The sequence below is a fragment of the Sphaeramia orbicularis genome, chromosome 3, assembly GCF_902148855.1.
Source record: "Sphaeramia orbicularis chromosome 3, fSphaOr1.1, whole genome shotgun sequence".
Taxonomy (NCBI): Eukaryota; Metazoa; Chordata; class Actinopteri; order Kurtiformes; family Apogonidae; genus Sphaeramia; species Sphaeramia orbicularis.
This window is the reverse complement of record NC_043959.1, coordinates 45114270-45137519: the sequence shown is the minus strand read 5'-3', so window position 1 is coordinate 45137519 and position 23250 is coordinate 45114270. Positions and strand designations below refer to the sequence as shown.

The 23250-nt window shown below is 37.9% G+C and overlaps 1 protein-coding gene across 1 annotated transcript in view; it reads right to left on the bottom strand.

The window, feature by feature from the left end:
* The window catches only part of kiaa1549lb (KIAA1549-like b), a 112914-nt gene that overhangs the window by 69161 nt on the left and 20503 nt on the right, over window positions 1-23250 (bottom strand). Inside the window, exon 2 of the mRNA XM_030130817.1 lies at window positions 2-373. Within this exon, the coding sequence (XP_029986677.1) occupies window positions 2-373 (372 nt within the window). The remainder of the gene's footprint in view (window position 1; window positions 374-23250) is intronic.

Sequence of the window (23250 nt, the reverse complement as noted above, 5' to 3'; positions counted from 1 at the left end):
CCTGAGCTGGCGGGGAGGTTCCTATTGGCTCCCACAGATGACGAAGAGGAAGACATCTGTAAGCTCGGGCTGGAACTATGTGAAGGCCATTGGGTGGTGTGGTTCTCGTCTCTGGTGATAGTCGGCGAGGTTCGACTTTGCACAAGGCTCACTGGATGTTTGACAGTTCCAGCCATGACAGTTAAGACAGAGGAAAAAACAGGCTGCCCCGATAAACCTTCAGCTTCAGACTCTGAGTCAACATCTGATTGAACGACTGAAAAAGGCACCTCCTCCGCCACAGACAGGTCAGCCAATGGATGAGCAGGAGCAGCTGTGACTGCAGGGTCGCCCGGTAGAGATGAGGAGCCAGAGGCATCGTAGGTGGATTTTTCTGTGAACAGACCAGACGGAGGGAGGAAATGGCAGATAAGAACAAGAATTCATACAGAGAAATGTTTCATTTTAAACAGGGGGTTACATCTAACAAGAGATAAAGACTTTATTTAATATCATAGACAAAGAGGTTGTTTTTTACTGACAGACAGAGAGGTTTATCGTCTGTCTGTTGGTAGTCTAGACTTTTGTGTGAGTTCTGATGAAAACTACAGATGCTTTACTGTATAAGAGTATATGTATAGTATGTGCAATATACGGTGTTTTGTGCCAAAAAGTGTATGTGTATGTGTTTGTGCAGTGGATGTGCATATGGAAATACAACGTTATTTGTCCTGAGTGACCTAACAAAAATCTATAATGGTACGTATCTAATTCTAAATCACAGTGAGAGTATTTATTTGATAACTGTTTATTTTACTTGGAACTTCCACACAAGTAATTCCTGTACAGAATTACATTAACTCTCAATATTTAGCATTGCCATCATGCAAATTTCTTTCCCGGACCTGGAGCACAAAGTACCCAGATGGCAGAAAATATTGCCTTAAGGGGGTGATTTGCAAGGCATTAGTATAAACAATACGGTGTAATATGAAATGGTAAACATTATTGTATAGGATGTATATTGCCATAGCACACAGCCCTTACTATTCTACCTTTGTCTCATTCTGCAACAATAATGCTTTCTATCATTCTTTTCTTTTCTTTTTAATCCTTCTTACAATGTGTTGCTTATTATGGTTTAATACCCTTTGACATTAAATACTAGCAGTAAAACAAGTTCACTTTTTTATTAGTTGCAATTCAGACATAAAGTCTTGGCAAATAGAAACATGAGAATTCCTGCTGTTTATAACCTAAAACTGTCTAAAATGACATGTTGAAGCTGTGTCCTATTAACTGGCAGTGGAAAAAAATCTGACTACCTAAGCAGAGGGTATAGTCATTCAACTCCCATGTTGACACAGAATTACCTTTTGGAAACATGACAGATGAAGTCATTACAAACAGCCGGGCATGTCCCATCACTTTGTTCACACAGTAAACACTTTCAGGTGAAAGGGGTTGTCATAATCAGTTTTACATGATAAATAATACATCTGATGATGAGGACAAAAATGAACGACTGCTGTCTAAAACAGATTTAACCTCTGCGAAAACAAACACATTACAAGTGCATCTCACATAGCAGGCTTTATGTCTAAACACATCATTTTAATAGTCTTAGACAGTACACCAAGGGCAGACATTTATGTATTCCCAAAGGAGAGAAAAAGAGACAATCTTCAAAGTGGAACAAATAGAATTATTCAAGAGATGGCAGCCGTGTGCTCAAGTATTACTAAGATAACGCTACTTCGAAAAACACACAATGGACTCTTGTTAGAGTCTTTTGCGCTGTTGAAGAAATTATGGGTCTGTAAAGGGCAGAAAAAAATAGAGAGGGATGGAGGTTTATATTACACTGACTATCACGAAGTTGATTAATGCAGAGAGACGACTGATGTCGGCTTGTCTCTCAACCACTTCTGTCCTCTCCTCTCCTTTCATTCTTAGCACATCCTCGCCACGTCCGTATAGGGGTTCTTTCATCCATTTATAAAGCTTTGCAGTCCTGTCACATCTCCCACCCCCTCAGTATGTATCCCTTGCTGAAGTTCATCCAGCCAGCACTCACATATAACTCCTTCAGTGTAGGACGGACATGAGCAGGAGAGAAATGGTCTTAAAGAGGAGGATTTTTGATAACAAATATGTACATGCCGCTGCCAAAGGATGCTCTATAAGCATAATTTGGTACTTTCTCTGTTTAAGTTTACATAACCCATAAAGACCCAAACAACAACTGACAACTAAAATCATCTACCAATATAAAATGTTTAATAACTTCTGATCCACTAAAACTATCTATACATGTAAATAATTGGTGTAAAATACACCCTTTGGACATTCAGAGGTTCCCTAGTGAACGTGGAAACACCATAATCTTCTACAACATTGATTCACCAGTAAAACCCATAGAGTTTAACAAATGACAGTGGTTGAAGACACTTTGATTATCTTAAGTTATTGATATATTTGCTGATAAAGTCACTTTTTCTTCAGTTTTCTCTATTTCTGACATAACAACCCTCAAATCTGAGCTTTAATGAACATCTACCTGATCAGTGAATTGAATATGGGAAAATACCAGATTTTTTCCTTAAAAAATGCAAAATACAGAGGGTAATATTATAATAAATGGTGATAAAACACTTAAGAAAGTTTAAATAAAGAGAAAAATTCATTTTTGTTATCGCCACAAATGTAGCACTGGACTTTTATGGGTTAAATAAACACATCCTATGAACAAATACAGAGACTGCTCCACACCATGCTGTGAAAATACTGAGGCCGTTCAGTCTATGCTTTCAGATTTACACGCATAATTGTTAGCCTAAGGCAACGTGCTCATGGTCACAGTAAAGCTTTTTTATTTTTTTCTAGATATTTGCCAACCGTTAAATGTAAACGGATCTATAACCTACAAATTCAGTTAAAGTTCACTAACTGTGAATGTATTCTTAAATGTCACCAATATCCCAGAGAATTGGCATAATACTTTTTATAATTTGTTTTGAGTGGAGCAAATCACTGAATTTCATTAACTCCTACCATTCATTTCTTAAAGTCAGCCCCCTCATACTGTATTCATGATCCCATTTAATTCCCTTTCTTCAATAAATCACAAATGTGGTAAAATGTGATTAGTGAAATTGCTATACTGCCATTTTTAATCCACTTTTGAAAAGACGGTGATATAAAACAATGAGTTGGAAATAGGGAAATGTATTTCTATATTCATAAAAGGGCTCTAAAATAACAAAGAGGAAGTGTTGTGCCTCAAGGCCATGAAGAGGTCAGTTTCTCAAACCACCTGATCGTCAAAATGACAGAAAATGAAACTTCCTGGCCGCCCTCAATCCCCTGCTTATTGTGTCAAGCAGCAACGTAAATTTGGGTGCACAGGACGAGGGCGGCACAAGCGGAGGTGTGGGATACACCTGTGGTTTGCCACCTGCTCTGACAGAGCAAAGCATATGGTAGACTATGGAATACAGAGGACAAGGTGTGCAGAAAGGGGAAGACAGACGAAAAAGTGGAAAACGAGGAGGGCTGTTGTACAAAAAATTAAAATAACATGGACCTACAAAGAGTAGAGAAAAAAGTACAGCAGCTGGGTTAAAGTAAAGAATGAATCCAAGGTCATTATTGAAAGGAAAATTGTAGTTATGTGTCTGCAAACTACAAGTCTGCAGGCCTTTTCCTACAAAAGCAATTCATCTTCGTCACTCCTCAGAGCAGATACCAAACACAATAACCCTCCTCACCATGTATCACTTCCTGTTCATCCAACTAGCACTGACATAAAACACTTCAAATACAACAAGCAATACATGATTTTGTGATATTTGTGTAGAAAGAGGACAGAGAAAGAAGCAAAAGAACTGATAATAGGTTGAGGAATAGAAAAGGAAGTACCCAAAAATGTTCATAACTGATCAGAAACCCAAATTCTCACACGTCTGTACAACTACTACTATAATGTAAATGAATATATTTGGGTTTTTTATCTGATTTTCTGAGTACAATGCAGGATGGGCCAGCATTATTCAGATTTTGGGAGCATTCTTTGGCATGAATACACTTAACATGTGTCTGTTTTGGGGTTTGTATTACAGTTTTCTTAAAATCTTATTACTGTTTTTGAGGCTGAGTTATGGCCAAGAAGGAGCATCTCAATATCCACACTTTTTTCAAGATGGAGATTGAAGGAATGAAAAAAAGGGGCTGTGCTCAGTCAAATTTCGACACAAAGATGGAAAATGGCACATGGCTCTAGTGACTTTACCCCGTTTTGATGTGATGTCAGAGCTTTATTAACCCGAGTATGCACAGATGTATGTAAACAGGAATATTTGTGGAATATTTACATTCATAATGCATTATACCAATAATGTCTTTGTCAGAATAAGGGCATAAACTGGAATATTTTGTGCATGTAAACATAGTTATTAGTCATTACAAAACTAAATGTATGCAGGGTGGATTTTGGGGAAATATGTATAAAATATTGCACAAGGCATGTAGAATATTTCTATTTAATGAAGCGCAGTCACAAAAAATATGGAGATTTGAATCTGATGTAAGCATAACTAAAATTTAGCTCCAGCACACAGTTGGAACAAGCTGATAGAGAATAGATATGAGACTGTGGAAGGAGATTTTTTTCAAGGCTATTAATACAATTAATAAGAAACTTTTAACCTTGTATTATCACATTTGTGTTAGTTTTCTCCTTTTGTCAATATTGTGAAACCTTCTGCAACCAGCACACACAATCACAGACCTCATTTCCACTATGTTTTTTTTTTCTCTCTCTCTCTCTGCAGCATGCACTATCTTTGAGCTACCAGGACACAGACATGACACTGCTGAGGCTCCCGCTGTTCCTCTCACATTATACACTGTTTCTCCTTTTGCTTTGAGCTGTTTTTGTTCTCTTATGTGCAGAAAATGGTAAACAAGAGAGTGTAATTCAATAGTGAGGTGGATAGGACCCTGGGAGCAGAGAAACAAATTTGAAAAGATTGGTTTGGTCAATTGCTTCGGAGGAAGTGCCTCAGATGTCCCTCCAATGTCTTGGCTGTTTGCGGATGGCAGTTGCATATACAATTGCTTGAAGCTGTTGTTGTTCTATTAAAATTATAAATGGTGAGCTGCAGCAATGAGGCTGGGGGAAGTCTGCACGGAAAGAAGTGTGTTTTAACATAAGTGTTGCACATGCACGTTGTTTTTGCTCAGTTTATAGGAGCAGGGTGTCCATGGCTGGTTGGAGACAGGAGTTGGCAGTGATGCCAGGTACTGCTGAGGTGACAGCATGGTGGATGGGAAGGATGTCACACTATTTTTTTTCTTTTTTTTTTTTTGCAGAGGGTGCAAACAGCACAGCAGGATAAGACACGCATCATCTGCCTGGAACACAGCCCAGCAGACACTTAACCCTGCTGCACGCAGAGATGAGGACATGGTATTAAGAGAGATGTTCATTCACTCACTCACTCATTCACAACCTCTGACAGGAAGTAAATGTTTTAACTCCTCGACTGATTTTCTATTTGTTATTTAACATCTCTAAAAAGGTCTAAAGTTAGGAAAAGATCATTTGTTTGTTGAGACGAGAACCTCTTCTGACATTTATTTTCTCTCAAACTGGTGGTCTGTTCCTTTTTCTGAATGGATGTTGAAAATAAATCCACCAACCTTTCAAATTAGAGTTTATATGTGGCTGCAAAGTGGCAACAAATTCTAAAACATGGACGCTTCACACATCCATCATCTCTCTGGCAACACAGAAGATCTACTGTAGATGATCACCACAGTTTCAAGGTGGGCACCCAAGATTAGTGTTATCTGTTCAGTATCTGAAATATGTTTACAATCTCCCCTCCTGTTTCTGAGTTATAGTGTTGAATAATGGCCAGAAAAGTGAGTTGTCTGACATAATGACTTCTCAATGAGGTTATCTTCTGACTTTTCGAACATAAAACATTAACATGTCACAGTGCTGGGTACTGGATGCTGTAAAATGTCTAAAACCCTTGGTATTATTTAGTTTTGTTTTTTCACCGAATTTCTCTAGCTAAGGACTTTGTATCCAAGGACCTGCTACACGATAACTAACATCTTAAAGGGGTCATATTTTGATAAACCCACTTTTATTAGTCTTTGGTACATTTATTTGTGTATTTGGACCCTAATAGTTCGAAAAGTTTGAATTTGAACCCTCCAGGTGTTGCAAAGTCATCTTTATATTCATTCTGGCAAAAATTGAGTGGATTTCTACAACTTGTTTCAATTCCTTCTTTACGTACAACATAATTGTTTGTCAGCAGCGTTTGTACTCCATACTGAAAATATGTCCAAACTTCGAGCCGATTACCTAATGTTCAGTTGTTGGTTGTATTAATGAACAGAAGTGGCTGAACGGGACAGTGCAGTACGGTCAACAACCTGGAGGGGGTGGGGCATGAAGTGGCTCATTTGCATTTAAAGGGCCAGCGCTCAAAATGACCTTTCTGGTGTCATTACTCAGAAATAGGGTTGAAGATGGACCTGCGGAGTTCAATTAAAGCTGCGTATGACTTATGTCACAAAGTTTTCATCAAATCTGTAAAACCTCAGTCATAGCCTAAGTATCACGAATCCGTCAGTCTTTCCGTGATTACGCACCTGAATCTCTTCCCTCACAGTGAACAATTTCGAAGTGTACTCCACCATAAACAATCCATGTGTTTACAAACAGAGCTGGTGGGTCACTCGGGCATTTTCGGAAATTTGTTGCGACGTGAATTGAGGGATTGAGAGATTCAGGTGCGTAATCATGGAAAGACTTATGGATTCATGATACTTAGGCTATGACTCAGGTTTTACAGATTTGATGAAAAATTGGTGACGAAAATCCAGCTTTAATGAAGACTTCAGACCCAAGCAGAGCATTTTCAGGTTATGTAGATCACAGGAAAATGTTTTAAAATGCATAATTCCATTTAAAAAAGTAAAATATCACTTCTTTAACAAACAACAAATTATGATGAATAGATATTTTTATGCTATAAAATTGTTTTGAGTGATACGCATCATAATGTGTTTTATATTTTAAGCTTATTTAATAGCAGTGGGACAATAAGAAAAGTGTGCTACTGGCAAGCCCGGATTAACCATATGGGCAACTGGGCAATTGCCCAGGGGCCCGCAACCTCTGAAGGGCCTTGGGTAGCTTGGGCATAACGAAAATATCTGATTATCTTTTGCTTATAAATGAAACTGTCCGCAAAAAGTGTTCTTAAATAAATACTGGATACTTTGGAAATGGTTTCTTATTTATTTTTTGTGAAAATGGAGGACACTTCCCTCTCTTTCTAATGTAGTGGATCAATTTTAGATTATACTGATGCTAATGTGTTTTGTTTTCATATCATCATATGCAAGTGAGTGGCCTTGACAAGAGGCTATAGTGGTGCACTTGTAGTTCTACGAGCATTTACACATTTGTACATCAGAATGCATTTGATGATGGTTAGATATTGAAGTATGGGGTATATTTACATATATTCCTGGAACTTATTCTGTATTTTGCCAGATTATAGAGATCCTGGGGTTGTGATGATGGGGCCCTTGAATATTGTTGCCCAGGGTACAATGAAGTGTTAATCTGGCCCTGGCTACTGGTCATAATGGAGTTCTTTGCTCTGAGTGACCCTCAGTTATTATTATGGGTGTGTATTGGCAAGAATCTGACAATATGTTACAAACCACAATACAAAGATCGTGATACGATATATCGCAGTATCCCGATACCGTTAACAAGGCTATATTTTTTTTGTTTGTTTTTTTAAAAGATTATTTCCTGTAAAAATGAAATTACACCAGAAATATGTATGAATACTAAACAAACTGTATTTGATCAGAACCGGATCTATTGCTGTATCACAAAACGTTCCTTTGTAAAAACTTACATTATGTTTCACAGACATTACAGTTTAAAGGTGCAGGAGACTTTCGTGACCAGATTTTCATCAAATCTGTAAAACCTCAGTCATATCCTAAGTATCACGAATCTGTAAGTCTTTCTGTGATTACGCACTTGAATCTCTTGCATTACAGTGAACAATTTAGAAGTGCCATCCACCATAAACAAAATGTCTGTTTACATTCAGAGCCAGGAGGTAACTCAAGCATCTTCGGAATTTTGTCACGACATGCATTGTGGGAAACGGAGGTTTGCGCAGCCACCTGACAGCAGCTGCTAAAGACACAATACGGAAACAGCAGGAGCTCCCTTCCCTCTATGCATACTCCTCCAGCCGTTTCCGCATTTCAAACATTTCCTCGTGTTTGTTTCATCCATATAATATCATATGGTCGCGCTACCGCTTTTCCCAATTGCACACTGCGACAAAATTCCGAAGATGCCCAAGTTACCTCCCGGCTCTGAATATAAACACATTTTGTTTATGGTGGATGGCACTTCAAAATTGTTCACCGTAACACAAGAGATTCCAGTGAGTAATCGCAGAAAGACTTACAGATTCATGATACTGAGGATATGACTGAGGTTTGACAGATTTGATGAAAAATTGGTCACGAAAGTCTCCTGCACCTTTAAGATCCTGCTGAAATGTTCATATTCTATTTGTTGTGACAAGAATACATAGTGGACAGTCTCTGAATCATCCAACATCATAACATTATTTTTGTGCAACAAAAGAACTAACATCTGCCTCTTTCAGGCAGTAAAAAGTGCTTCAGGAAGCTTGTAATAACCATTATTTAACAAAAACAGTGTTAAATAACAACACAATATAAACAAAAAAGAAAAACAAAAATGAACCCTCACCATGTCTGCATTTGAATAAATACCTAAAAGTATCCAGTATTCCAGTATCCTGGAATGAAATATTGTGATATATTGCAGAATGGCACTTTCTTCCACCCCTAGTTATTATATGAGTTATTTTGTTGGTGGTCCTGACCTTTGACCGCCAAATTTGAATCAGCTCATCCCTGAGTCAGAATGAATGTGTGCACCAAATTTAAAGAAATGCTCTCAAGGCGTTCCTGAGATATAATGCTTAAGGGAATAGAAGGATGGCCCGACAACCAGAAAACACAATGCCTCTGGCCATGGCTGTCATTGGTGTGTATGCATTAAAAAAAAAAAAAAAAACAGCAGTGGACAAAACCATGACTCAGGGGAAGCTGGCACCAACCTAAGCACACTCCACTTGGCTGTTTTCCCCTGCCTTCCTTCTGTTTTGTCTTGTTGTCTTGCTCTCTCTCTCTCTCTCCCTCCCTCACTCCACATTCAAGTCGGCCTATACACTGACACTAAGGCTCTCTGTCTTCTTCAGCCAGACATGTCAGCACACTGACTTCTGTACTGATACAGCTTAGGATGCTGTAGTCATGGCTTATGGTGGTGCATGCTGTCCACACATATTACTGCTCACAGAGGCCCCACTCCACTGTCTTTGTCTCTGTGGTTGAACTAGCATTATTAAGACGCAATATGGTGATATATAAGACAGAACAGTTTTAGTTTTCTGGATTTTGTATGTAAAAGAGAATGCATGCACTGGATTTCAGACCAAACAAGAAGAAAAAACTCAACTTAACCGAGATAGTTTGAACTACATTTCCATCAAAACATTAACAGCCCCAGTATTACACAAACTTCTTCCTGTCTCTGTTCTTTTAATGTGATACATTAGGATAATGTTCCTATCAAGTGCTGCGGTGTTTTCCGCTGCAGACACTGGATCAGTGTAACACACAGGAGAGACATTATTCAGGGCTTTTAGCAAGCATTTTGGAAGGTGACATTCTCTTGACTCTCATATCATATATCTGATGAATCAAGCCCTTTCAGTGAAAATAGAGGAACAGCAGCCAAAACGAATTGATTTTGGCTTTCATTATGTAAATTTAGAAATTAGGTGGCTGCGATAGTTGAGTTAATAAAGAATATAGACACCCTTCTGCTGAATATAACCAGCACTGCAGAATGGTGGCTTGAAATGAATTTATTCCATATATTTCATATATCACTGTAATTAACAGTCACATGTAAACAGCTCAAAGCATCATTAATCAGTACTTTCAAAAAATACATTCATACATTGTTTTTAAGCGATCTCTAACTTTGCTGCTCCCTAACCTTAACAGTAATACAAACCACTAAGTCACAGTCATTAAAATTGCAAACCCACACAAGTGTTTTCAGTTTTGCAGGTCGATTAGAGCTGCTCAGGTTCAAGATGGACAGATGATGGAAGGTGGAAATATCTGTGATGGCATACTAAGTCTGCTCTAAATTAGGTCTACCTGAACTCAGTGGACTCCAATAAGAAACACTATAAATGAGTTTTCCTTCACTGTACAATCCCACACTATCCTGAAAACAGTTGCAATCAGACAAAATAAGTGGAACTGCCTGTGCAGGTACTCTAACTGATACTGATGGAGTCTTCCCTCCAACTCTTGCACACTTATAAAGTGATGACAGTTCTGTGAGTTAAAATTTCATTGAGTAATTTTTAGTGTCATCTAACGCTTGTTAGACGCAAATGGTAACCAAATGAATACCCCTCCCATCCTTCGCTATGGTGGCCTCTTGTAAAACATTGAAAACATTTCGTCTTATCCAAGAGCCTTCTTCAGTCTCTTGGATAAGACGAAATGTTTTCAAATAAGAGCTAAACCAGTCCAGTTGAACCAAGAAGAACTACCAAGAAGTATGTTCAGAGTTCATTTCATGAAATAAAACTCACTGATCATTACAGATTAAAACTACATAAAATATAGGTTTCAGAAAATCCCTTTGATGATTGAATGAACCTTGCTGAAGCAGACAGGATTGTAAGAAGTCTAGCAACATCAGAGGACTCCGCACAGTACTGCAAGTTGTTATATTCACATTAAAAACACCAAGTGCAAAGGCAATACTGACCTGTGAACTCTGAGTCAGAGTATGTGATAGTCATTGAGATAAAACTGGAAGAGAGGAGAGTTTGAAAGAATTTCATCTCAAAATACTGAGAGCCAGATCCAGAAAATGATTCTGTGGCTTTTGTGGATGTAAAATGGATGCAACTGAATTAAAAATATTGCGAATACTTCACAAAGCATCTGCAAAGGCTGGAATTCACAGCAAACTGCACTGCTCTATCCTCCTGAGACCCTGAAAAGTAAAAGTTTAGGCTTTTTTACATTAACTAATTGTCTTGATTGGAAACAGCATAATATAACTTTTTTTAATACATATTTTTATGGAATGTCCTTTGCAATGGACAGCGTTTTTTTTGTTTTGTTTTGTTTTTTTAAGTAAAGCTGTGGAACTCTTGTCCCCTACAGAGGACAAAAATGCATGGATGGGTCTCAAGAGGATATAGATAATACCAGGTTGTGTCTGTGTCATTTGCATGGATTTAATTTAGAGAATATTCATACATTCAGTGTAAAATCGGAACTGTTCTACAGAAATAAGCCTTGTTCCAAAAACAAGTCTCAGCTCATTAAAGATATACATCTGAGGGTTTTTGTCATTTTCATTATGGACCAATCTGTGGCTGAAATGCAGTGAAATACCTGGAGCACTACAAACTCTGACACAAAACAAGGGCAAATTGTACTCAGATGCGAAAAGTTATAGGCGTGTTTGTATAACCCACATATCATTAGCTCATAAACCTACTGTATGTCAATAAGTGCAAAAAACAAGGAAGAGTGTAGGCACAGAAATTAGACAGTTCAGTGATGCAGCTTTTATTTTCATCTGAATTGTAAAATTTATAGAGCTGTGTTTCCCAAACTTAGGGTTGAGACCTGAAATAGGCCATAGGGGTCTGTGTACGTCACGCCCATTCGATTTCCGTTTTGATATTAAAGGTGGGGTCCAAGATGTTTTCGTGGAGCATTTTTTACTATATTGTTTAAAATCCCCTTCACACCCTGATTACAACTAATTAATTAAATGCTCTAACACAAAAATTTTAAAAAATCAGTTACCTTTGGAATGAACAGGACTGAAAAAACACCATCCAATCATTTTGAGCGCCCACTCGAAATGATTAAACAGTGATATGTCTATCAAACTCAACTGCCATTTGTCCCTCCCCCCTCTGTGCGTACCCTTCTTCGAGCATTAATCATGTGTTCTCAGAGGCTTGAAGCGCTTGTACAGGAAGCGAAGCCAAAGCCAGAGCTTGGCTATATTAGTTATATTAGGATGGAAAGTTCACTGGTAAATTGTTTTGGCGCTAACATAAATCACTACGAAATGTAACATTAGTCAGATAGGTATGAACTGGGGCTGTTCTGTAAGGGGGGGGGTGTTGGAGGAGACTGAATGAGGTATGCATGGGTCTGCAAGCCGGAGCCTCAGGCAGGGCCGTAGCCGGCGTCAAAGCCTGAGCCAGGCCCTATGGGGCTGGAGCCTCAGGCGGGGTCGGAGCCGGAGCTGGAGCTGGGACCAGGGCCGTAGCCAGCGTCGAAGCCCGAGCCAAGGACGGAGCCTCAGCCGGGGTCGGGGCTGTAGCTAGCATCATAGCCCGAGGCGGGGCCGTTCGGGGCCAGAGCTGGGGACGGAGCCTCAGGCGGTGTCGGAGCCAGAGCTGGGGCCGTAGTTGGCGTCGGAGCCCGAGGCAGGGCCGTACGGGGCCAGAGCCTAAGCCGAGGTCAGAGCCAGAGCTGGGGCCAGGACCGGAGCCAGAGCTGGAGCCTCAGTCGGGGTCGGAGCCGGAGCTGGGACTGGGGTCAGAGCTGGGGATGGAGCCAGAGCCTCAGCCGGTGAATTGTTGCTGTGCAGCGCTCGTGAACCTTTGGGAACAAGCATTGCGTGTGCCAGTACTCTGGAGGTGTGGCTTCGGAGGGATGTCTGAAGAAAGGGGTTTGGACTTTTGAATTGAGTATTTTCAAAATGTAGCTTGCTCAAACCGTTTTTCTAAGATCTCGCACCCCACCTTTAATAAATGAAAAATGAAATATGAGTCGTTTTCCTGTTTTTCATTTATTAATACCAAAATGGAAATCGAATTGATGCAGTCGGACCAGTGTATGTCGTTGCCATTCCAGAGGCCTCCAGAGGCTTAATAAAATCTGATTATTGATCTAAAGAGATCTTGCATCAGGAAATCTCGGGAAAACATTGTTTTCTGATTAATTAAAAAAGACCTACCTATGGCAAAATGGGAATAGAAAAGAAACATTTTTCTCAATTACAGTTTTCTGTTTGTTGTGTTTTTTTTGTTGTTGTTGTTGTTTTTTTACGAATAACAGGATACAAGCCAATTTTCTGTTTTTCGTTTACCGATTTTAAAACGAAAAACAAAATACGAGTCATTTTCCATTTTTCATTTATTAATATCAGAATGGAAATTGAATGGCTGTGATATACATAGACCTACATGGACCCATAGGGATGTTTTTATCAATTCTTGAAGTATCAGTGGAAAACATTTAGTAATTATATATGTGATTTCATTTTCTCAGTTTACAGAGGAAAAAATGTTCTCCGAGATAAAGAGTTTATACATGCTGACCTCAGCCAAGCCATGTGCAATAAAGAGGAGAAGCATCAGCTGTAAAATATACAACAAAACAAAAATGATGTCGAAACAACATCAAAATGATAATAATAAGATCAGAATAATGCAGCAAATACTAAAGTCATAGAGCTAAAAAGACAAAAATGTTGTAAAAGACCTAAAATAACATGGTATAAAAGACCCAACAAGATACAAAATATATCAAAAAAGAAATCACATGAAGACACTTTCATAGACAGTGTTTTGACAGTAGAGGAGTCACCAAAAATGTACATCTATGGAAATGAATGGTATATTTTTCTACCACTGATATACCACTTTATCTTTATATAGGCCTTAAAGATACTGAGCTACTACATGTACTCACAAACAAACTGCACTGGAGTGTATGAAACAGAGTGGAAAGACAGAGCACTGGATCAAACTGGAGCTCATGGCCGTCTCCCGGGGCTGTGCATATCAGAGCAGGCGGGGGACGAGTGCGGGAGTTTAGCTGCATGCTGGGGCTGTGATGGGCCTGTGGATTATGGAATTCACTCGACATTACAGCCTGTGGGTGTGAACTGACAGGTGAGGGTCATGGGAGGTCATCAGATATGTAGAGGTGGAACTGAGTGCATACATTAGCATTAAGGTCTTATCTTGAGTTATGTGCTTTGCTTAATTGCTAACATATAAAGTGATTAAACGCCATCATTTTTGAAGGACAGATGAGCTGAGGTGAAAATAGAGATGGATAAAATTCTATCTTGATTTGCAAGAAAACGTGCAGTATTTATTCAGCTACAGTTAAATTGAGTGTTGTTTAACACTATTAAATGCTGTCAGTCATTTCATAAACTCCCAGTTATTTCAGCACACTGGGTCAGGCTAAACAATTATATGCTCAACCTAAATTAGACAAGAATTGAAATAGAAAATCATGGACCTATTTTCACAAGCTGGAGCAGGATCCGTACCCTGCTGGTTCAGTGCTGAAGCCTTAACAATATCACATTTATAATTACATGTATTAACTCGCTCATGTTCAGATCTACTCTGCTTCTTTAGGTGGAGAAAGTGTGGGAAGAAATCAGTCTAGGTTAGGAGTAAAAGAAGTGGGATCAGCAGACTCAGGAGGATAGGATTAGCAGTGACTAAATCAAGATAAAAACTTCAAATTAAGCACACCTATTAAGACACATTTGGATGTAACTCTCATTACAAATGAACAACACATGAAACAAATCAAAACAAGTCAATGGAGGTCATTTGCTTCAGAGGTTCAGCGTGGCGTTTAGAGCTGCAGTCTGCTAATAAAAGCCCATCACATCAGTGAGCTGTGGGCAGGTGAAGGAAGGCCGAGGTCACCTATGACATCCTTAACTAAAAAAAGCAGATTCTACTTGGTATCACTGTGGGGCACATCACATGTCTGGGTCTCTGACTATCTAATTGGGCCCTCAGAGAGACTTCAGAGGAAATCAAAGCTCATCCTGCCAAGTGACAGAATGTTGAAAGTACCTACAGACTCTTATGTCTGGTACAAAAGTCCTGCACAAATGTGAAGCATTGTTGTCCCCACAGCGGTGCTTTTAAATGTGCATGCAGCTGTTGTTGGTATTGATAATGCTGCCAAATAGGCATAAAAAATGTTAAACTACTGGAGCTTTTTTGGTATTTTTTGGATCTTTTCATCAAATGCATGTGGCTAAATGCTGTTAATCACATAAGATACAGGGGAGAAGGTTACACATCCAGTCTTCTGAGCCTGAAACAAGCGATTTGGATTTGTTTATTAATGATGTCAAACCTACACCTACAGAACCACCAGTCCAATCAGAATCACCCAAACCCACCTGAAACAAGGGGCCTAAATGCCTTTTTCAGGTTTCTGATGCTTTGCCAATCACTCACAGTGAACACTCAAAGCTTTGCAGTGCAGCTGAACGCAATCCGAACTACTTTAAGTCCTTCATTTTGACTTTACGACACCAGCAAACTTAAACTTAATACAAAGTTCTGCAGGTTAAAGTGGATTACCTGAACACTTTTAGTGACAACAGACTCTAAAGAATCCCTGGAAACAGACTGAAACAAGTGGTGCCAAGCACAACAAACCCCACCTCTCGCATATATTTCACCCATTATAAGTAAATGGGAAGATTTTACAAATTCATAAATAATTTGAACTTTGATCTACTGTTCCCAAAATGTAATGAGATCCATTTTGGGTCATTGGCAATCTATCAAGTCAATTAGGTATGAATTCAACCAATAGTTTTGCTGCTACAGATATGTGAAATTTTGCCCATTATAAGCAAACGGGGTTAAAAAAAGATTTTAAAAATTCATAAAAAATCGAAACTTTGACCTACTTTTCCCAAAATGTAATGACATCTATTCTGGGTCAGTGGGAATCTATAAACCAAATTTGGTATGAATTGACCCAACAGTTTTGCTGCTACAGACATTTGAAATTTCGTGCATTATAAGTAAATGGGAAAAAAAAGATTTAAAAAATTCCTAAAAATTTTTAACTTTGACCTACTGTTCCGAAAATATAATGAGATCTGTTCTGGGTCACTGGCAATCTATAAACCAAATTTGTTATGAATTCAACCAATAGTGTTGCTGCTAGAGTGTTAACAAACAAAAACTAGAAGCACTCGGAGAGCGCAGACCTCCGCCAAGGCTGATCAGTGCCCCCCCCCCCCCCACCCACCCCCCCGTGGGCCCCCCCACCCCTGATCACCACCAAAATTTAATAATTTCTTCCTTATCCCATTTCCAACAAACCCTGAAAATTTCATCCAAATCTGTCCATAACTTTTTGAGTTATGTTGCACACTAACGGACAGACAAACAAACAAACAAACAGACAAACAAACAAACAAACCCTGGCAAAAACATAACCTCCTTGACGGAGGTAAAAAAAAAAAAAAAAAAATTCTGCTAGCATAGCCACAGTACTGCTGGGTTACCAGATAACCCCTCATATCTTAGCAAAGATAGGTTGTGTGACAAGATGCACCACTCTTGTGACTTCTACAGAATTACCTTACTGCTCACAACTCTTAAAAACAGAAATAAAAAAAAAAAAAAAGGAGAGTTTACACACCGGTACAGTGGTAAGCACTGTTGCCTGATAACAATAAGGTCAGTTGGGGCTTTTCTGTGTGGAGTTTGCATGTTCTCCCCGTATCCGTGTGGGCTCTCTCCTGATCAATGTAACCTGGTCACTGTAACTGGGTCTGAATGCGAGGGTCCTACAGCTGTTGATAGATGGGACATGCTCCAACACCTTAGTGACCCTCCAGAGGAGCAGTTCAGAAAACGAATGAATGAAAGACATAATACTAAAGATGATAGTGGGATGTCCACCCACTGAATGAGTAGTTGAATATTTTAAGAGCTATACATTCAGGTCCAGCTCCACCTGGAAACCCAGCAGAATGTCTACATGATGGTGTCCATGGCACCGACAGGAAAGGGATGTGAGCAACAGCAGCATATTTGCATCTGAAGTGACACTTAGATAAGGTCAAGGTCAAGGTCAAGGTTACTTTATTTATACCCGTAGGTAGATTTGTTCTGCAGTCTAGGTGATTGCCTTGGCATTACAGCAACACATACATTAAACATGCAAGACAGGTACTTGATCACACTTACAGACAGGACAAAAAGACAGGACAAAATGTGCTCAGTGTTCCACCATTCATCTGTATAGCAGCATGGATAAGTAAAAAAATATATAAAATAAATAAGATCCAATAAATAAAAACAAGATGCAATAAAACACCATAAAAACCAGTAAAGATAAAATAGAAACAATCTGGGATAAAAACCAGGATAAGAACATAAAATTTAAAAATTTAAAAATTTGCAGTCACAATAATAATAAATAGAGCAAAGAAATGGAATAAATAACTAAATAAGTTAGAATAAATAACTAAATAAGTTAGTAAAGTGCAATGTCAAATAAGGTCTGAAACCCACAAGTACACAAACATGGTAGAATGAGTGATCTGTGAAATATTTTGAGGTGAAACTCAACATATTTTGGGGACATGTGAGACCCTCATTAACATGTTAAAAATATAGTTCTCAGTTTTTCTGGGTTTCTTTGCCGGGTTTCAAAATACACACAGCAAGCCACTACTTCCCTCATCTTATCTAACCCTTATAACAAAAATAGCCCCTAATAAATTTAAAATAAGATCGTAATGTCATATTTCTACATCTGGCATCTTACTGCTGAGGTTTTGACATCAGTGTCATGAATATATATTCCTCTGCATTTAATGTGATTGTGTGTTGTCATAAATAATTCATGTCTCCCATGTCAAACTAAATTGCCTCCAAGCGTATTAACATAAATATGATGCAAGAGCAGACATCCTCTATTGTAATGCACTTAAGCTCCATAATAAAGACATACGGCTGTATTTGTGCACCTATTTGCTCCATTAAATATTAAAAACCTTCCTCTTGACCTTGATCGTAGATGCAGTTTGGATACAGTTCATGTTTTTAATTACATATAATTAATTATCACAATTCAGCAGCCTTTTCAGTGTTCGCATTAAGCATGGATAAATATTAAAAAAAATCTCTAAAATAAGGCTATTACTTTAACTTTTAATTAATTTAACTGTTATATTTATATGAAGTGATTGTAGTTGAGATGCTTCACCAAAATATCAGCGAAAAAGTTCAGATAACTTTCCCAGAATGCAAAGTGGCATCTTAAAATGTGTCAGTAATCCAAAACTTAAAGATATTTACTTGAGTATTAAGTAGATATCACTAACTATATCAATTTTAGAAGGTGCAACTGGAGAATTGTCGTTTTAAAGGATCACTTAAAAGTTGTTTTACCTTTAGAAAGTTGTTTTAAATGTGTTTTTTCTAATCAACTATTTGATTAACCGGCTAACTGTTTCTGTTTTCATCCAATCCCGCTGATGTAGTACGTGAGGCGAAGGCGATGTGCTGACTTCGACCGCATTTATTGGCCACAGTACAACAGAGGTTAGCTGAAGCATGAGGAGGATGGAGAGACGAGGACAATGAGGGATAACAAGGTGGGATAAGCCTGTTAAGCTTCCAGGATCCCCCTCTCAAATCCACGCTGGAGTGTAACACAAGAATGTCAAAATGTATGTAATACAATCACAATGCTTTATAATCTGGGGTCAGCAGCAGCAAAGATCACCAATAATCTTGTATTTGATGTCTGTTCCTCCTTTTTGGAACCCTGAATAAGATGTTTGCACTTTTATCATATCTTAAATAGTTTTTGTGAACCTTTTCCATTTATAATCATTCTGTCCACTGTTGAAATAACTTTAACAAGAGACTATGCTGTGCTTCTTTTCAACTCCAACAATAGAAATGTTGAATAACAGCTGATGTTTCACATACAGTTGCAGAAAAAATTATTACACCACCCCTTGTTTTCTTCAGTTTCTTGTTCATTTTAATGCCTGGTACAACTAAAGGTACATTTGTTTGGACAAATATAATGAAAACAACAAAAAATAGCTGATAAGATTTTAATTTCAGAGCTGATATCTAGCCAGTTCCATGTTTTCTTGATAATAACCAAACTCACTTCAGTTCTTACATCAATATCTATGGCACTGTACTGACAAAAAACAGTGCTTTTAGGCATTCCATGTTTTCTTTTCTGTCTGTTTCCATCACATGATACACACAGGAGTTAGTACTTGATTGCCTAACTATTGTTTTTGATGACTTTTGATGAGCTAATAAATTTTTTCCACGACTGTATTAGGACACAAAATGTATGGAAGAATACTAACATAGAAAAGTGAGGCTGGTTTTCGTTTTGATGCTGCTAAATGTGAGGTCAAACAATACATGCATGAGGAACAACACCGACACTGTTCATGCTTCACATCCCAGCGATCATATGTTCAACCTTGACACTCCACACAGTCAGAGCAAACACTGAGATCAGCTCCGACTCCCACAGGCAGCATGATGGATGAGCTCTCAAACAAAGGCTCCAACTCACCACAACTGAACAAAACCAACAGCAGTGTCGCACCACAGCGGGTACAGAGATACCGCTCATATACAATTTCACTAATCAAAGCAAAACACTCATCTACTGCATCTTCATTTTTCTTACAGGGGCAGAAATGTTTGAGTATGTGAACATCCATCTGCTCTGACTTGTCACTGCTGTCCAACCATGAAGAAGTGTGTATGATTTTTGGGGTTGTTTTCCTCAATGCTAAATGATGTCAGCTCTAAACTGCAGACTCAGAAAAAAAGAACAAAAACCAGCATTGAGATGTGCAACAAAATGATTAAAAGTAATTACGCAATGCTGCTTCAGCTGTGTAAGAAACAAATATCTCATTAAGAAAGTTAATGAGAAGTTGACAAAATAAAGAACTCTTGGGGGACATATTCATAATTAACCACTATGTACAATGTAAATGCATAAATTACAGCTTTTCAAATGTTACCTTAAATAAGTAACGACTTAGTTGAAATAACACAGAAGCGTTTGCTAAAAAACGTGTTTTTTTTATTCATGGTTGGGCTGTGATTCACAAAGATCCACCATGAAAAAATAAAGCTGTATTTGACTGAGTTAACTTGGTGTGAAATATAGTACATACCAGTTATTTATTCATTCTTTGAAGATCCAAATGCTATTAAAATAAACAGCATATGCAGTATGGGATTATTCTGAATAATTTAATGAATTTTAAAGCTCTTTTTAAAAGAATTTTCCTTCACAGCTCTCTTTTTCCTTCATTTTAATTTGGCATGTGATCTACTTTTCAGCCCAGATTGAGTCATTTAAAAAATAAAGATAAGCGTTGTTAAAATGTTCCTACTCAGCTAACATTCTTTTAACATGTGCCATTTATCATTGATCATCATTAATCACTATCGTTATCATTATGTAATTATGGCCTTTTACACAGGATGTTACTCTGTTCTGTGGGTGTGTAGCATCGATGCCAGCGTAATGGGTTTATTTCAATGTGTTTATAGCGATATTTAAGTATCTGTCCCTACTTAAGTGTCCAGATTCATTCAGAGTTAACTTGCACAGTTAATGGCATGTTTGTTTTTGCTGCGGCTGAAGAAATAATGGAAAAGAATTACCATAAGTGTGTGAGCTGCAGGTTCAGCTTCTTAAGTGACTCACACAGAACCTTGAGAGTTGTGTTACAAGTGTAAAAACATCTTTGATTTGCTACAAAACTCCGATGGGACAAATTAGGCGACAACAAACTAGGTAAATAATAGAAACGCTGCAGCAAGAAAATGTTGACTCATGTTTACTTCATCTAGATATTGTCAATATTAGCCAGAGGTGTTAAAAGTATTCACATTCATTCCTCAGGTAGAAGTATAGATTTTAGGGTTTAAAAAGATTTCTGTAGAGGTTGAAGTATCAACTCAAGCTTTTTAAAAGTGTAAAAGTACTGGTTTCAAAACTACTTAAGATATAAAAATAAATGTAAGGGGAATAATGCCATCAGGACAAAAGCTTAGGTGGCGCCACAGGGGTCTATAGTGCACTACCCCACCTTCCCAAAAAACATTTTTCTAAAGACCAAAATGACTAATGTTTTATTAAAATGTTAAAATGGAAACATTTGGGATGCACTAGGCGACCTGTTTCAGCCGGATATATGCCGATTGAAAAATGAACACATTTTAGTTCAACGCAAGTGTATTAAAGAACCATATATGTGTCCTACTGAGCATTAACATGGGTTTCATGGAGCTGAAGATATGATGACTAGTTGAATATAAGTATTGGAATGGTACAAAAAGTCAGGTGTGATGGAACGCGTACAAACCAATAGGGTGTTGGAATGGTATTTGTTTATACTTCTGATCCAACCACAATTAAATTCCCTCTATTCAGATGGCGCCATTTATCTGGATAGTTTTTTTTTTTATTATTTGAACGATGACAAGCCGGAATAAAAACAAGCCCAAATGAAATAGGAGTAATGAGGCTATTTTTAAAATGGAAGGAGTAGAAAGTACAGATAATTGCGTGAAAATGTAAGAAGTAAAGAGTTAGCAGAAAAATAATTACTCCAGTAAAGTATAGATAACCAAAATTTCTACTTAAGTAAGGTAATAAAGTATTTGTACTTTGTTACTTGACATATAAGCTACTATAACGTTGGTTGAAAAAGTTGCAAAACTGCAGTTTCTCATCAGAAAACACTGACACACTGTGTAAGCCTTCACAAATATGAGAAAACTAGAGAAAACTTAGTATGGTTATGGCTTAGAAACATTTTATATCAGGTGAAAATATGATGATTCAGATGGTGTCATAAGATACACACATGATCTTTAGGCCAGGTTGAGGTCGGGTTCAAGATGAGCGACCTGCATCTGTGTTTTCCAAGTAAAACCTCCTCTGTGTATTAAATGTTCATTTTGACATTCATTTACAGATAGGAATCTTTCACTGTCTGCACCTTTGGAAAATACTCTTTGTGGCAGTACAGGAACAATCTGACAACTTTTCTTTGCTTATATCTATGAATGAATGAAAATACTTCTGATCACACAATGCACCTGCTGCCACAAACCTGCATTTGTGTTTATTTTGTTACATGACTTTGTGATTTATGTGCTATGCTTCTTTAATAACTTGGTTTATTTAGGACATTTTCATGGCTTTTGCTTATTTGAGATAATATTTTTGGGAAAACCAGTGCATTTCTTTGTCCTTGCAATTAGTCAAATGGAAACATTTCCAGTTAGATTACCGACATAGAAAAACATTTCTCTAATATGAACAAACCTGAGATGACTTTTAGAAGTACATGATGCTGCTAGTTCCACCTCCAATGTAAATTCCTGTCATCACTCGGTCTGAGCATCAAAGTTCACAAGCTTCAGTATATTATTCAATGACTTTTCCTCATTTTAGTAATAAAATAAGCTCTCAAAGACTATTAATAAAAAATACCTATAAAAGCCTCACAACAAAAATGGATATTGGACAAAATCCAAGAAGCTGACAAATAGTTCTACATGTTCAAATGTGACCTCAGCTACAAAAATGTCCTTTAAATCAAAATCTGATTGGTCCTCATTTTAATTTTTGGTCACAGATTATATATTCACTCACTGAACCCCACTAAATAGCTGTAGACAAGTCTAATGGTGGGCTCACAGATACTATTAAGAGGATGGACGTCCCCATGGGAAACATCTTTTCAGGAATGGTTTATCCAACTTGGCTCGGTAGCCTCCTTTTGGCAGCTTTTCTCCACAGTGAGAAATAGGACAGATCATTACAAATCAAAACGGGGGAGATTTGATGATGTGCTCTAGTGCTACCTGAATTAAAGAGGGAAGGGAAAAAGAGGCGATTTAGGAAAAAAAATATAATGCTATGCCTTTATCTTGTGCTTATTTGGGAAAAAAATTGACGGGAAATAAAATAATTGGCTTCTGTGGCTAGATAGATAGATAGATAGACAGACAGACAGACAGACAGACAGACAGACAGACAGACAGACAGACAGACATTATCGTGGTATTATTGAAATTGTGCTCAAAATGTTCAAAAAGTACTTAATATACACACACTGAAATAATTTAATAAAGTTGTATTTTGGAAAAAAATAAACAAATAAAATAAAAGCACAATGTACTTTATTGGCAGAAATATTCAAATATTACCATGTAAACATCAAACATACAAATGTGTTTT